Source organism: Megalobrama amblycephala, linkage group LG19 (assembly GCF_018812025.1).
Source record: "Megalobrama amblycephala isolate DHTTF-2021 linkage group LG19, ASM1881202v1, whole genome shotgun sequence".
Taxonomy (NCBI): domain Eukaryota; kingdom Metazoa; phylum Chordata; class Actinopteri; order Cypriniformes; family Xenocyprididae; genus Megalobrama; species Megalobrama amblycephala.
In genome coordinates, this window is record NC_063062.1 from 21,776,525 (window position 1) to 21,791,337 (window position 14,813).

The window sequence follows — 14,813 nt, forward strand, 5'->3', positions numbered from 1 at the left end:
TGTTAATTTGTTATTACTGTAATATATTAAATTATTTAGAATACACACAAACAATGCCCACTTCAATAGAATGATTTGATCTTCATCATTATGCTAACGTGGTGATTTGGACATAATGGCTTTCATCACATGTAACAAAGCAGTTGACAGCAGTGTGTTTGTATCTCCATAGCAACAGCTGTACGTGGGCTCTGAGCTGGGTGTAACGCAGATCCGTGTGCACCATTGTGGGCTGTACGGTTCCGCCTGCGCAGACTGCTGCCTAGCCAGAGACCCCTACTGTGCCTGGGACGGGTTCACGTGTTCCCGGTACTACCCTGCTGGCCTGTATACCAAAAGGTACCATTTCAGTCAGATATATAGAAAAATGTATAGCTTATATTTAGTCAAGTCAGATTTATTAGTATAGCACTTTTCACAGCACATATTGTTCCAAAGCTGCTTTAGAGAAAATAAAGCCTTAAAGGGTTAGTTCACCATAAGACCTTCGTTCATCTTCGGAACACAAATTAAGGTTATTTTTTTTTTTTTTTATGAAATCCAAGCGCTCTCTGACCCCTCCATAGACAGCAATTTAATTACCACTTTCAAGGCCCAGAAAGGTACTAAATCTCCCTAAGATGTTTAGGTAGAATGAGAAGGAAACCCAGCAGGCACATAGAATGGACCCAAAAAGTATGATATATTTAAGTTGCAAAACGGGCAATTTCATTACATAGATATTAAAAAATCTGAAACTCAAAAATTACACTAGAACATTTCTCAGAGCTAAATTAACTTTTCTGAGACATCTTCTTTTTTTTTTTTTAACCAACTGATCTCACAGACAAAAAGGTCACCCTGTTGTCTATCACATTAACTATGGAAACTTTCCAATAACATTGCACAGCCAGAAAGTGTCCAAGTAGCTAATTTTGAACAGTATCTTTTATTATTTGAAACCTAACACAACTATTTTGTGAAACTCGTCTTGTAAAGTTTGTGACATTTTTCTTTGAAATGAATGCTGCGTAGTTTGATATTTTGTTGGTAATGCAATGATAGCCAGACATTAAGAGAACATTTTGAAAAATGACAAAAGTCATGAGTTTAAATGATTGAATCTAATGTTGTTCATGGTGGAATTAACTATAAGGCTGTGCAAATGTAATGGAATAATATCAAAACATAAACAGAATATATATTTAAGATAATTAAGTCACACTTAAAACCATTTCATTACACATATATAAAAAGTCTAAATCAAAAATGATTCTAGAACTTTTCTCAGAACTAAATTCACTTTTCTGAGCCATATGTTGCAATGACTTTTAACCAAATGGTCTCTCAGTCATTGTTAGTGGAAATATGGAGCTAGTTCTCCTCAAATTCATCCAATTGAACATAACATTTCAGGTGCTAAAGAGGACCTTTTCGTCGACTGAGAAACCAAAGACTGTTAGTGAGTTTTTGAAATGAGCGCATGCGTAAGAACAACCCCCCTCCTTCACAGCTCATTTCGAGGGAACGCCTCCCAAAACTCATGCACGAGTATTGGAACACGAGTGTTTACCACCGGCATTCGCTGTGTCGTGTTAGTGGATTCATTATGTCGGACTCACCGCGGGTAACTCATAATCTGCAGTTGTTACTCCTGTCTCCTGACAAAAACATTGCATGTGGCACCTGTAGAGTGTGGAAAGTTACTGGAGCGCGCAGCCGTGCACATCTCGCATAAGGAACGTCATGGCAGTGATTGACAAGCCAGAGGGCCAATCGTTTACGCGATGATTGCGTAAACGATTGGCTGATGTTTTTAAGGCCCTACCTCGTGCACAGATGATGTATATTAATATTATTCCTTTCAGTGCACCTAATAAATAGACTTTTATCAGTTAGTAAAGACAGTATCAAGTAATATTGCAAAAATGTATAAAACAAAACATCCTCTTGAGCACCTTTAACTAACATTTTCTGGCTGTGCAAAATGTTCAAATACTGTACCTCATTTTTAATAGTATTTGAAACCTAACATGTCTCTTTAGAAGTACTTGTGCCATTTTCCTTTCGAATAAATACTGCTTGGTTTGATATTTTGTCATGTAATGCAATGACATTCAGACATCTGGCTGTAAGTGTCCAAATACTTTTTGGGGCCATTGAATTTAAATTATTATTATTATTATTATTATTTAATTTTCCATGAGGTAATTTATTAGCTACTTAATATTTATGATAATATTTACATGATATTTTATACAGTTATTGCATAAATGAATAATGTATTCTTGATTGTTTAGGTGTATGTAGATAGATATTAATGTTCTCCAAGGGTGGCAGTCTTTTCCTTTAAACCTCTTGTAGCAGGAGTCATTATATCTTGTGCCTCTTAACATTTAATCTTTTAGCCTTAATCAATCTCAAATAACTCTGGACATTTGGCAGGGCTGATATTTGGGGGATATATAAAAACGCTCTGTAAATATCAGCCTCAGACTGGTAGTGCATATACTGAAAGTATTGAGACTGTAGATTGCTTTTATAATAAGAAAAGATTAAAGGCATAAAGATGCCTTGACATTTGGAAGAGTTTGTTTTATTTCCATGAACTCTGCATTTCTTGATTAAGTTCTACAGTTATTTTAGTATGTGAGAATGTTTATGTATGTACACCAAAATCTTGTTCGGGTTCCAGCCCGGTGTTTCCATTAGTGAACTCACAGAGTGTGTGTTTTTGTGTGAGCTCTTTTGATGTTTCACTCAGCCGCAGGGTAGCGTGTGTGTGCTTGTGTTTCGAGCGTATCGGAGCAAAGGGTGAGTGGGAGTGTTTGCTTAATCCCGACTCAAAACCCTGTCAGCTGTCTCAGTGTGGTCATCAGTTTGAGCTTGTTAGCGATTGAGGCTAACACCTATCGCGCATATTAATACCCATCACACGCTCACTTTGTATGCAAAGCCAGACAAGTCGCACACAATCGGCACCAAATGCCTGTCAGAGTCATTACTCACAGAGTACCAACAAAAACCAGAGCGAGTTTGACTGAAATTCTGTCACCTCCTTGTGCTGTTACAAACCTTGGGCGGCAGGATGATATTATGACAATTGCAGGCAGGCAGACAGGCTGTGTCTGGGTTTTGTCAATGTCTCATTTTTCTCTTTTATTCTTTAGGCGCTTCAGACGGCAAGACGTCCGCCATGGCAACGCGGTTCAGCAGTGCAATGGGCTTCAGCTTAGTGGTATGTTCTGGCGACAGCCTTTTCATTGGAGAATACTAGAGTCTTAGGAGCTTTATAAGGAAAAATGAGGCGGATGAGATTCGTGAAAGTTGAAGAGGTCACGGTACAGTTAATGAGAGTCTCTGGATCTTTATGCGCAGATGGTGCTTTTACTTTAGCAGACAGACATCACAGTATATTACAATAGAGCGTGACACTGACCGCTCAGTTCTTCTCAATGCTGCCTTATTCCAGAAGTAATTTTGCCATTCTTCATAGGCATTTCAGCTTGAATCAAACCAACATCTAATATAAGCACTGATATTAAACATTACAACATTCAAAGAATATTGAAGACAAAAAGACAAAAGTCGTCAGTTTGAATCTAACAATGTATATGGTAGAATGAACTATACATTCTAAACTATAATGTAAATGTAATGGAATCAAATCAAAACAAAGAATCAATAACTTTATGATTAACAGTGTTAGATTTTTAAGCACAGCATGTTTTATATTTTTGGTAGAAAAATATTCAGATGAACACTACCATTCAAACGATTTGGGTCAGTACCATTTTTGTTTTTTGTTTTTATTTTATTTATTTAGGAAATAATATGGGATTTATCATGAAAATCTGACTTTTTTTTGTGTTTAATTGCTATAATTGGGTCCCCGGTGCATCTACCAACCCAGAAAGCGTGAAAAAGGACGACCCAGTAACTTTGTTTTGGCAAGCCTTTCTCTGCAAGCATCTGAAAAAAAAAAACGAGCCGCTCAGATTTCGCTCCCCTTGTGACATAGGAAGGGGATCTTATTATAACATTACCGCCCCTTAGTTTCAACCCACGGCCCATTGTTTTGTTTTTGCAAGCAAAAACAGTGTACCAGTCCTAAGGCTATGGCAAAAGTTTGAGCTAAGCATGCTAACTGTTCTGTCGTTGGCTACACACATGAGCACAAAACACTATTTAGAGTCTTATTAGCTTGGATAGCTTGCAAGTTGACCCTGGCAACCGTAACAGTCGGGGTGTACAATATTTGCATATGCCAGCTCATGTTCAAAGCATTAGACAAGGGCAGGACGTCTGGATGTGCACAGCTGAATCATCAGACTAGGTAAGCAAGCAAGGACAATAGCTAAAAATGGCAGATGGAGCGATAATAACTTAGTCTGGGTAAACCCAGCCTGATCTGCCGGCGATTTGATTTCGCTCGGCAACTCAGTCTGGAAACCTGTGCATTAATTTCTACTGCTCTCTGTTACACTTTTGCGGGAACCAATCACAGACTGGCTTATCCACCTTGCTCGCTATTGGCGGGTATAACACGATGACGATAGAGAAGCGACGGCAAGCAGCTTTCAAACTCTATCTGATCTACCCGTCTCTCGTACGACCGTTGATCTGACAGTCTGACAGAAGATTACAAACAGCGATTGATGACACACAATGATTCTCTGCTGTTATTTTGGTGGTTTGCTTCACGATGTGAGTACAGGACTCTTTTACTTCAATGCCCCTTGATGGTAGACAATATTTTTATTATTTGCTCTATATGTTTCGTCTCCCTGCTTCTTGAATCTCGCGCCGCCTGAGCTGACTGGAATTCTTTTTGGTTGTCATGACAATGACGTAGTTTAGGGCGGCTATATTCCGCGTTCATTTACACTGAACCAGAACAGTATCAGAGTCGCCTTTTAAACTCTCGACGATGCTGAATGACTTCTTTAGTTAGCAAACAAATTGCTCGAGTGGGTGTAAATAGCGATCACTTTCATGTTGTTTTGCACAACCTGCAAAAATCGCTCGATGCCATTGCTGCTTCTGCAAACCCCGGATCAATGCTACAAACCAATACAAACTAACCCTGCGTCTCAATCAGCTCCCTAGTTCCCTAGGTCGTGAATCAGTATATCATGCAAGTGAATGTGGCTGATTCCCTGATCAGTGCCCTGACTAGTGAATTAGGGAGCTGATTGAGACACACGGTAAACCTGTCTGGAGTTTTCGCATCGCTCTGCAAAGTACATCACCCGGATCGTTGATCTGATTGGTTGAAGGACTATCCAATTGCGTGACTAATGCTCGTTGATCACGCCTCTTGTGCAGTAGGAAATACATAGCAAACTCCCCAGACCAATGTTCAATTTTAAATTGAGCTTGGTCTGGTGATAGCCAGACTAATAATAACTGACATGATCCATGATAACGTGATATTTTTAGTGGTGTTTGTAAACTGTCTTTCTAAATATTTTGTTAGCATGTTGCTAATGTACTGTTAAATGTGGTTAAAGTTACCATCGTTTCTTACTGTATTCACGGAGACAAGAGCCGTCATTATTTTCATTATTAAACACTTGCAGTCCGTATAATTCATAAACACAACTTCATTCTTTATAAATCTCTCCAACAGTGTAGCATTAGCCGTTAGCCACAGATCACAGCCTCAAATTCATTCAGAATCAAATGTAAACATCCAAATAAATACAATACTCACATAATCCGACGCATGCATGCAGTATGCATGACGAACACTTTGTAAAGATCCATTTTGAGGGTTATATTAGCAGTGTAAACTTTGTTTATGCACTGTTTAAGGCAAGCGCGAGCTCCGTGGGCGGGGAGCGTGAGCATTTAAAGGGGCCACAACATGAATCGGTGCATTTCTAATTATGCCCCAAAATAGGCAGTTAAAAAAAAAACACATTCAGGGGACACCTTAGACTTATATTACATCTTGTAAAAAACATTCAATGGCACCTTTAACATGAGGGCACATGCTAGTCGATGAGTTGAATCAACTCCTCAGCAACTACATAAATGTATCCACTAACCATTCAGAAACGTCCAGTTGCATTGAGATTGTTGAGCAACCGAAGCGCAAGCTGTTAAAGCTCCGCCCTCTTTTGGAAAACGGGTAGGGAGCAGCAGCTCATTTGCATTTAAAGGGACACACACAAAAAATGCATGTTTTTGCTCACACCCAAATAGGGGCAAATTTGACAAGCTATAATAAATGATCTGTGGGATATTTTGAGCTGAAACTTCACAGACACATTCTGGGGACACCAGAGACTTATATTGCTTCTTGTGAAAAGGGGCATAATAGGTCCCCTTTAACACTTTTATCCAGCAAGGACTCAAATGTGACTGTCAAAAGACAAAAGACTTTTTGTCTCAATTTTGACTTTATTTCTTGCAATTCCAAATTTATATCTCGCAATTCTGAGAAAAAGTCAGAATTGTTAGATACAAATTTTTATTCTTTGGTAGAAACAAGCTTCCATAGTTTACAGAGAAATATCAAGAATTTGAGTTGCAAGAAAGTGGTGAAAAGATCTTCATATAATGAATAGGCTGTTCAGTATGTGGGTGTGTGTGTTACAGAAGAACAAAGCATCTCAGAAAAGCTGGTATATGGTGTGGAGAACAACAGTACCCTACTGGAGTGCAGACCACGATCACTTCAGGCGTCTGTAATGTGGTACATTCAACATGGCATGGACATGGAGGAGGTACAAACAGACATCTACAAGAAGACATACTATAGACTTGTATTATTCTTATATAAAACCTAATATATTATATTAATTTGACATACTATCACAATCCCTACCCCTAAAAGAGAATTATTTCATATTATATACATATATTTTTTATCATTTGAAAAAATAAATTATATAGATAAATATAAGTAGACAACTTCTGAATGCAATAACAGATTTTTCTTCAAACATGCAGCCTATATATAATCATATAACATGCAGAGTTTACTTGGATTATAGAGCTCTTGTCAGGTTCAGAAATTATTTCATCACAAGCAATGGTCTGAACCCCTGGTGAGAGAAGGCTGTTAAATATAGATTAAAGCTTCATTGCACCATTCTGACCACAGGGAGGCTGGGTAGTATAGCCCCCAGTGATTCGTCTTAAATGGAAAAGAATAATGACATTGGCTAAGTCACTGACCATTTCTGCTAAGACATTTCTCTGCAGAAACATTGTAAATTAGACTTTCAATAATGGCACATGTATTAGTAGTATTAGCTAACGTGAGCATCACTATTACTATTGCTCTCAATTGAGTTTTGAGATTAGAACAAACCACTGAAAGTAGTACATTTTGACACGTAGCTCATAATTACACCTCAAAACGTGGGTTGAAGAGAAGTGTATTGCTGCTCTTCAAACCAGTCAAACTTATGATTTTTGCCTGGTAAATGATAAATCAGGGAAATTGCATAGACCTGAATTAAAGTGCCCCTATTATGTTATTTTTAAGGGTTCCTAATTTGGTTTTGGCAATCTCCTGCAATAGGGTTACATGCATCCAAGATCAAAAAACACATTAATTTTCTCATAATATACATTGAGTCTGAAAAAGTTTGAAGATTCAGTATCTCTAAACCCCTCCTTTCCGCTAGTCTACTCTGCTCTGATTAGTCAGACGGCCCAGTCCGGCAAATGTTAAACATAACTTTAACCCTTAAATGCATACCTCGGGTCTTTAGTGACCCGGGACGTCATTCACTACCCTCCTCCTCGTTCATTTTTTAAAGTTAGACATCAACCTTCTTGGTATTCCTCAATTAATTCATTATAAAGAATATAACAAGAAAAAAATCATAAAATTAAAAAGAGAGCCTATTTTTGTATTCATTTTTTGTAAAAATTGTATAGGGTCGCAAACGACCCGAGGTGTGTATGAGTGTACGTACATTTTTTCTGCACAATAACTGAATCTTAGATGACGGAATAAGTGCAATTCATCTTTATTTCACAAGGTGGCAATGTCTGATACACAATGCTGAAGTGACGACTCAGACAGAAAACAAAATAATAAGAAAAACATGAAACGCTCAGCGATTTACTGCAGAGCAAGTACTAAATGCAATCAAATATGACTGTAACTGTTACTGGATGAATCTGATGAAGCTGTTAGCGATCAAAATATTGATTTTGAAGATGTTGAAAATTATATAGTTTTGAGAATACGTTTGAGATCGCAAATGGGCTCATATTCGTGACCTCAAACATAAAACTAGCCCATTATTTGCTGAATTTACTGGGAAATGAGCTCTGACGAGGACAGTGAGGATGGCAAAAACATCTGCTCAAACTGAGCCCTTTCAAGCTCTAAAAGGTAACAAAATATGATTTATTTTATCCTCCTGTAATTGTTACTCTATATCAGAGGAGTTTTATATTATCACGACAGGTAGAGATCCTTCCGTGTTGATATAGATCCGGGTCGATAAAGACCCGAATATGTAAGAATGATTGGAGAAACAGTCATGCATTTAAGGGTTAATCACAAAATAAAAAAAATGAAAGTAAAGCGGCAGTCCCTCCCAGATGACTGCTGCATAAACCTAAATCAACAACATAAAGTTGTCTCGTCTTGCACTGTCGCCACTCCTCCTTTTATCCTTCCGGAGCTCCTCCATGAGACTCAAGACTGCTGAGGCGCACAGGTGACACACATTAGCACTCATGCCACCGGCCTCGCTCCATTCTCACGGCCTGCTTGCCACAGTGGACGACTCATTTCGGCAGTTCAGAATTGATTCTTTTAGTAGACAATAGCTTTATTTGTTGTACACTTTGATCTTGAACACTTTGCAGACCTTTTACATTCGCTATATTGCACACTGCATTAAAGGTAACATTCGAAAAAAACATAATAGGTGCACTTTAAAGGAGGAATCAAAGCTTTACCCAAGACTTGGATGTGGGCCCACCCAAAACACCCTTGCAACCAGCCAGAACACTCTAGCAACCGCACATCAATGCACTTTTAACTGGTGACGAACCACCAAAACAAGCTACATAAATTCGATAGTTTCCCACACTAGTGTCTTTCTCCCTCCCTCTCTCAGGTGAAAGGTGATGATCGTGTGATTCAAACCCCCCATGGCCTGTTGCTCCTTAAAATAGCGAAGGGAGACGCAGGAGTCTATGTGTGCCAGTCCACGGAGCACGGCTTTGTCCAGACGGTGGTGCGCATCACTTTGGAGGTGCTGGATGAGGGCAAAGTTGAGGGTCTATTCCATAAAGGGGAGGAGGAGGAGGAAGGAGATTCTCTGCACAGACCTCCGCCCTGCAACTTTCCCAGCCTACCCTCCGCCTCCTCAAAGCTCTGGTACAAAGATTTCATGCAGCTGATTGGCTACAGCAACTTCCAGCGGGTTGAGCAGTACTGTGAGAAGGTGTGGTGTGTATCCGACAGGAAGAGGAAGAAACTCAAGGGAATATCACCCAAATGGCGGTACACACCCGGGGCAGAGCAGCGGGCGAGAGCACGGGCACCTCGACACACACAGTAAAGACGTTAGATGATACAACAAACCATTTAAACGCATGCCTCATGCAGACGATTAAATATAGACATTTATTATTATATTATTATAATTTATTATCATAATTATTATTATATAAAAGAACAAATGACTGATAAAATCATTTAAAACTTTTCTTTGGAGTCTTACCGTTGCGTCATTCAATCTGATAACCATTACTCTACAGTCAATATGCCAGATAGTTAAAGGTACACTAAGTAATTTTCTCGTAGACTTCATGGATTTGAGCAAGAAGAGGTATACCACATTATGTATTACTTTTATATGCTACATTGCTGTCTCATTGCATTTTTCTGATGATTTACACTGCTGTGCAAAAGTTTGGGGTCAGTAAGATTTTTTTTTTTTTTTTTTTTTTTGTGTGTGTTTTTGTATTCAGCAAGGAAGCATTAAAATTACGGCTGCACGTTTTATCGCACAATACGAAAAATAACTTAAATTGAACTTAAACGTGATTATCGCTTAATCGCGATTCTTAGTGCGATTATGAAACCGCAAAGACTGCGATTATTTATTTATTTATTTTTTATGCACAGCTTGTCAATGAAGTATATGGCTCCAAATGCTAATCCATCTGAAAGCACTGTGAGTTTGAGTATTTTATTATGTACATTTGAAAAAGCACATGTGTCAAACATATTTCCAGACATGAGAAACATTTATTAACATATTGTCCAACAAAAGACAACAATTAATAACATGTTTTTACTCCAAACTCACTTCATAACGATAGTTCAGCTTCCTTCTGTTAGATGATGTGGCTTCTCACACAGAATAAGGCAGTCGTGTGTTTATTAGTCATGTTTATTCAAAGCGTTTCGATCTTCTGTTTATTCAGCTACAGCAATATTATGTTATCTTCTTCTGCGGCAGGGCATATTTGGAGTTTTTGCCCAAGAGCGCCCTCTGACTTTCAGATGGAGAAGCATTTACTACTGATCACAGAGTCGTACAGCTCTGACAACGCGTGCGGTTTAATCGCGATAAATTGTGCAGCCCTAATTAAAATGATCAAAAAGTGATAGTGAAGACTTTAACATTGTCACAAAAGATTTCGGTTTCAATGTATTTTTGGACTGTCTATTTATCAAAGAATCTTTGAAAAAAATTGTTTCCACAGAAAAGCTGAGCAGCATGACTGTTTTCAACATGGATTATAATAGGAATGTTTCTTGAGCACCAAATCAGCATTAGAATGATCTCTGAAGGAACTGTTATTTTAAATTTTAATATTTCACAATATTTTCTGACCAAGTAAATGCAGCGTTGGTGAGTATAAGAGACTTAAAAAAAAAAATTAAAAATGTAATCTTACTAACCCCAAGCTTTTGAACAATGTATTTTGTTTAAATTCAGTGAATGGTGTCCTGTAATTGGAAATAAAATAAAGCAATAATCCCCACAAAGCAGTGGATTACAGTGAATTTATAACAGCTAAAGGACGTTTTTAGGCACGACGCGGAGCAGAGTTGTTTTAGCTGTTATAAATTCACTGTAAACCACGGCTTCACGGGGCTTATTGCTTTTATAAAACGGTTACCACACAATACAAATATTAAAGCCAAAAAATATGTATCAATGCAACTTTCATGAAGTAAAATCATTAAAAGGTTTCCTTCCACTGGAAAAAAATAGTCCCTAATCGTGAATAGCAACAGAAGTTGCATTTATTATGCCATTAGATGGCGGCAAAGATTGTTTTTATGAGCAAGTCACTCAGTCGCAAAGACTTTTATATTGAAACTTGTTGTGAACACGGAACAAGACCCAAATGCTTTGACTAGCGCTGTCAGTGTCAGCAGGGAACGGGAAAACCCATTAAATGTTAAAAGGACAAGACCGCAGCGGACATTCAAACAGATTTTTATTATGAACATAGGACTAACCTGAAAGAAAATGCTAAATTTGAATGCAGGTAATGCACTCGGTCACCTGATATCTCTCTCAAAATACTCTTCTACATAATGTAGTAAGCTTCAGTGAACAAAATCAATAGAGAACAATCATATGTTTACGTTGCTAAGAGTGGTTGCTAAGACATGCAGCAACATACACATTCAGTGGTGCAGCGATACTAACGTAATGCGGTCAGCTGTATGTTTTCAGGCTTTACAATGGCTTTGAACGTGGTTCAACCAATCAGAATCAAGGGCCTGAACTATCCATTTTATAATGTATGTTTTACATTTTTAATTCAGTTTAATGTTAATAACAGTTGTCAGTTTGGTCAAATAATTCTTAAAATAATAATTAAAATAAAAATAAAAAAAATATTAAAAAACGGTTTGAAGTATTGTATTATGGGAAATAGAATTCTTTAAAGTGCTGTACACTACATGTTTTAGAAAGTAATGGGTCATCTGGCTTTTCCAAGCATACAGAAAATTTGTAAAAGTTACATACCGCATGCATACTACAGAAGTAGTAATAGTTGGTAGCATGTTATTCCAAACCATGTAATTACTTGGTGTACCTTTTTAAATAGAATGAGGAAGAAAATGTGTAATTGATTTGAATATTTGTACAGGGTTCTTGAATAACATTTCAGTTTCAAAGAAAATACCATGGTTGCTTCTGAGGGAACATGCAGTGCTACCTGACTGACTGGGCCGTTAAAAGACAAGGGGTTGAAAGACCTTCTCAGGATCTGACAAATGACATTTCCTCTTGGACTGCTCTGAACAATGACAAATGGTAGAGACCGGTTGTCCTCTTGTCAACAATGTGAGATTTATTTCGAAATCCTAATAAATCCTATTAGGATTTCACTGAATGACTTTTCCACTGTTGGCAATCTAAATTCAGCAGTTCACGGGTGTCAACCTTGCGCACATACTGAGTATATTTATCTGTATTTTCATTGTTTTATAAATTATTCTAGTTGGTGTAATATTTGCTAGTGTTTTTCTTAGATGTTCTTGTAGTTTTAACTGGACATGTATTACTGCATTACAATTTTGTATATAGGTTTGATCACATCTATAGCATTTAAATAAAAACATCATCTTCCTTGGTTAGAATTTTAAGACATGCAACAATATTTTTATGTGAAATGCTAAGTTAGAACTATCATAATATTCCAATTTGGTGTGTGATGTTTCAAAGTATGTAAAATTGTTATGTGTTGTGTAATAAATACCATAAATCCACACAGGGTTGAGGTATAGCTGGTTAGCATGGCCCTGTTAACCCTGTAACGTCACAATTGACCAGCTGCTGTTGAGATGAATGGGAATACTAACAGACAAGTTTCTCCAGGTATCTTTGACCTTAGTACTCATACTGCAGTATGATATACACTACTAAAAGTTTGGGGTCGAAATACTGTAAGTATTTTTAATGTAAAGTCTTTTTTGATGATTTATTTGATGGAAAAATACAGTAAAAACAGTAATATTGTGAAATATCATTACAATTTAAAAGAACTGCTTTCTATTTTAATATATTTTAAAATGTATTTTTTTTTCCTTTGATGGCAAAGCTGAATTTTCAGCCTTATTACTCCACATGATCCTTTAGAAATCATTCTAATATGATTTGCTGCTCAAGAAACATTTCATATTATTAACACTGAAAATGGTTGTGCTGCTCGACATTTTTTCCCAGATTCTTTGATGAATAGAAAGTCAAAAGAACAGCATTTCTCTTAAATCAAAATCTTTTGTCACATTATGAATGTTTTACTATCATTTTTGCTTGATTGCTGAATAAAAGTATTAATTTCTTTCCACCAATCTTGACCCCATACTTTTGAATAGTAGTATATATTATGTAAATTACATTATATACATTTTCTTGTTTGATGCCTGTATGTCTCAAACTCAGCTTTAGAACTAAGGTTATGGAAAGAACCATATTGTTTTTGACATGATGGATGAATGTAGTTTGTGTTCATGGAGGTCCATAACATGCAGTATTAATATTTAGAGTCGGGTTCACCAGAACTTGCTGTCTGTCTTCAGCCTTGTCACTTGCAGTTCTCCTGCTCTTTCTTCTCATCTCTGCTTATTGCAGATGGGCCTCCTAATTAGCAATATGTACACCAGTCTGCAATGGAAATAATGTATTTCATTTATGAGAGAGAGAGTCGCCCGAGCGCATCGCTGATAATGCCTCACCATAAATATGCTGCAGACCCCATGCTGATCCATTATAATGAAGATTGCTTCCGCAGTCCTTCATTTTTCTCACATTTAAAACATTTCAACATAACACTGAGTACAAGAACCTTTTGCTCATGTTCAAATTTTGTACTTAATGTCTTATTATATTGAAATGATTGAGATTGATATGCATCAGTCTGTGCTAAACCATTTCATCATATTTTCTTTCAGTTTTCTGTATCTAACCAGGGTCTAAAATATTTGCCAGAAAAAAATTGAGAACATGCGCCATCCATTTAAAGCATTATTTCACCCAAAATGAACTTACCCTCATTAGTTTCTTTCTTCTGTTGAACACAAAGGAGATATTCTGAAGACTGTGCTTGTCTTTCTTTTCCAGGCAGTTCCATTGTATGAGTTTCAAGCAGTGTTATTTTAGTATTATTTATACAGTATTATATTATTAATATTTTGAATCAGCTTTTATTTTTATATTTTAATTTTAGTTTGTGTCAATAATTTTGTGTTTTTATTAGTTTTTGTAATCTATATAGCTTTATTTATTTATTTCATTTTTTTTTTTTTTTTTTTTTTGTAATTTTAGTACTTAAAGGTGCCATCGAACATTTTTTTACAAGATGTAATATAAGTCTAAGGTGTCCCCTGAATGTGTCTGTGAAGTTTCAGCTCAAAATACCCCATAGATTTTTTTAAATAAATTTTTTAACTGCCTATTTTGGATCATAATTAGAAATGCGCCGATTCAGGCTGCAGCCCCTTTAATTGCTCACGCTCTCCGCCCCCTCCCGAGCTCTCGACTCTATCATTGCATAAACAAAGTTCACACAGCTAATATAACCCTCAAAATGGATCTTTACAAAGTGTTCGTCATGCATGCTGCATGCATACATTGGATTATGTGAGTATTGTATTTATTTGGATGTTTACATTTGATTCTGAATGAGTTTGAGGCTATGCTCCGTGGCTAACGGCTAATTCTACACTGTTGGAGAGATTTATAAAGAAGGAAGTTGTTTATGCATTATACAGACTGCAAGTGTTTAAAAACTGAAAATAACGACGGCTCTTGTCTCTGTGAATACAGTAAGAATCGATGGTAACTTTAACCACATTTAACAGTACATTAGCAACA

At 37.0% G+C, this 14,813-nt stretch overlaps 1 protein-coding gene across 4 annotated transcripts in view; it reads left to right on the forward strand.

Moving 5' to 3' along the window:
• Positions 1–12,706, forward strand: part of sema3e (sema domain, immunoglobulin domain (Ig), short basic domain, secreted, (semaphorin) 3E) — a 61,070-nt gene extending 48,364 nt beyond the window's left edge. For all 4 annotated transcript variants that reach the window (XM_048168515.1, XM_048168514.1, XM_048168516.1 and 1 more), the window contains 4 exons: positions 173–339; positions 3,150–3,217; positions 6,586–6,713; positions 9,078–12,706. In XM_048168515.1, the coding sequence (XP_048024472.1) occupies positions 173–339; positions 3,150–3,217; positions 6,586–6,713; positions 9,078–9,524 (810 nt within the window). In that variant the 3' untranslated portion in view covers positions 9,525–12,706. The remainder of the gene's footprint in view (positions 1–172; positions 340–3,149; positions 3,218–6,585; positions 6,714–9,077) is intronic.
• The last annotated feature ends 2,107 nt before the right edge of the window (positions 12,707–14,813 follow it).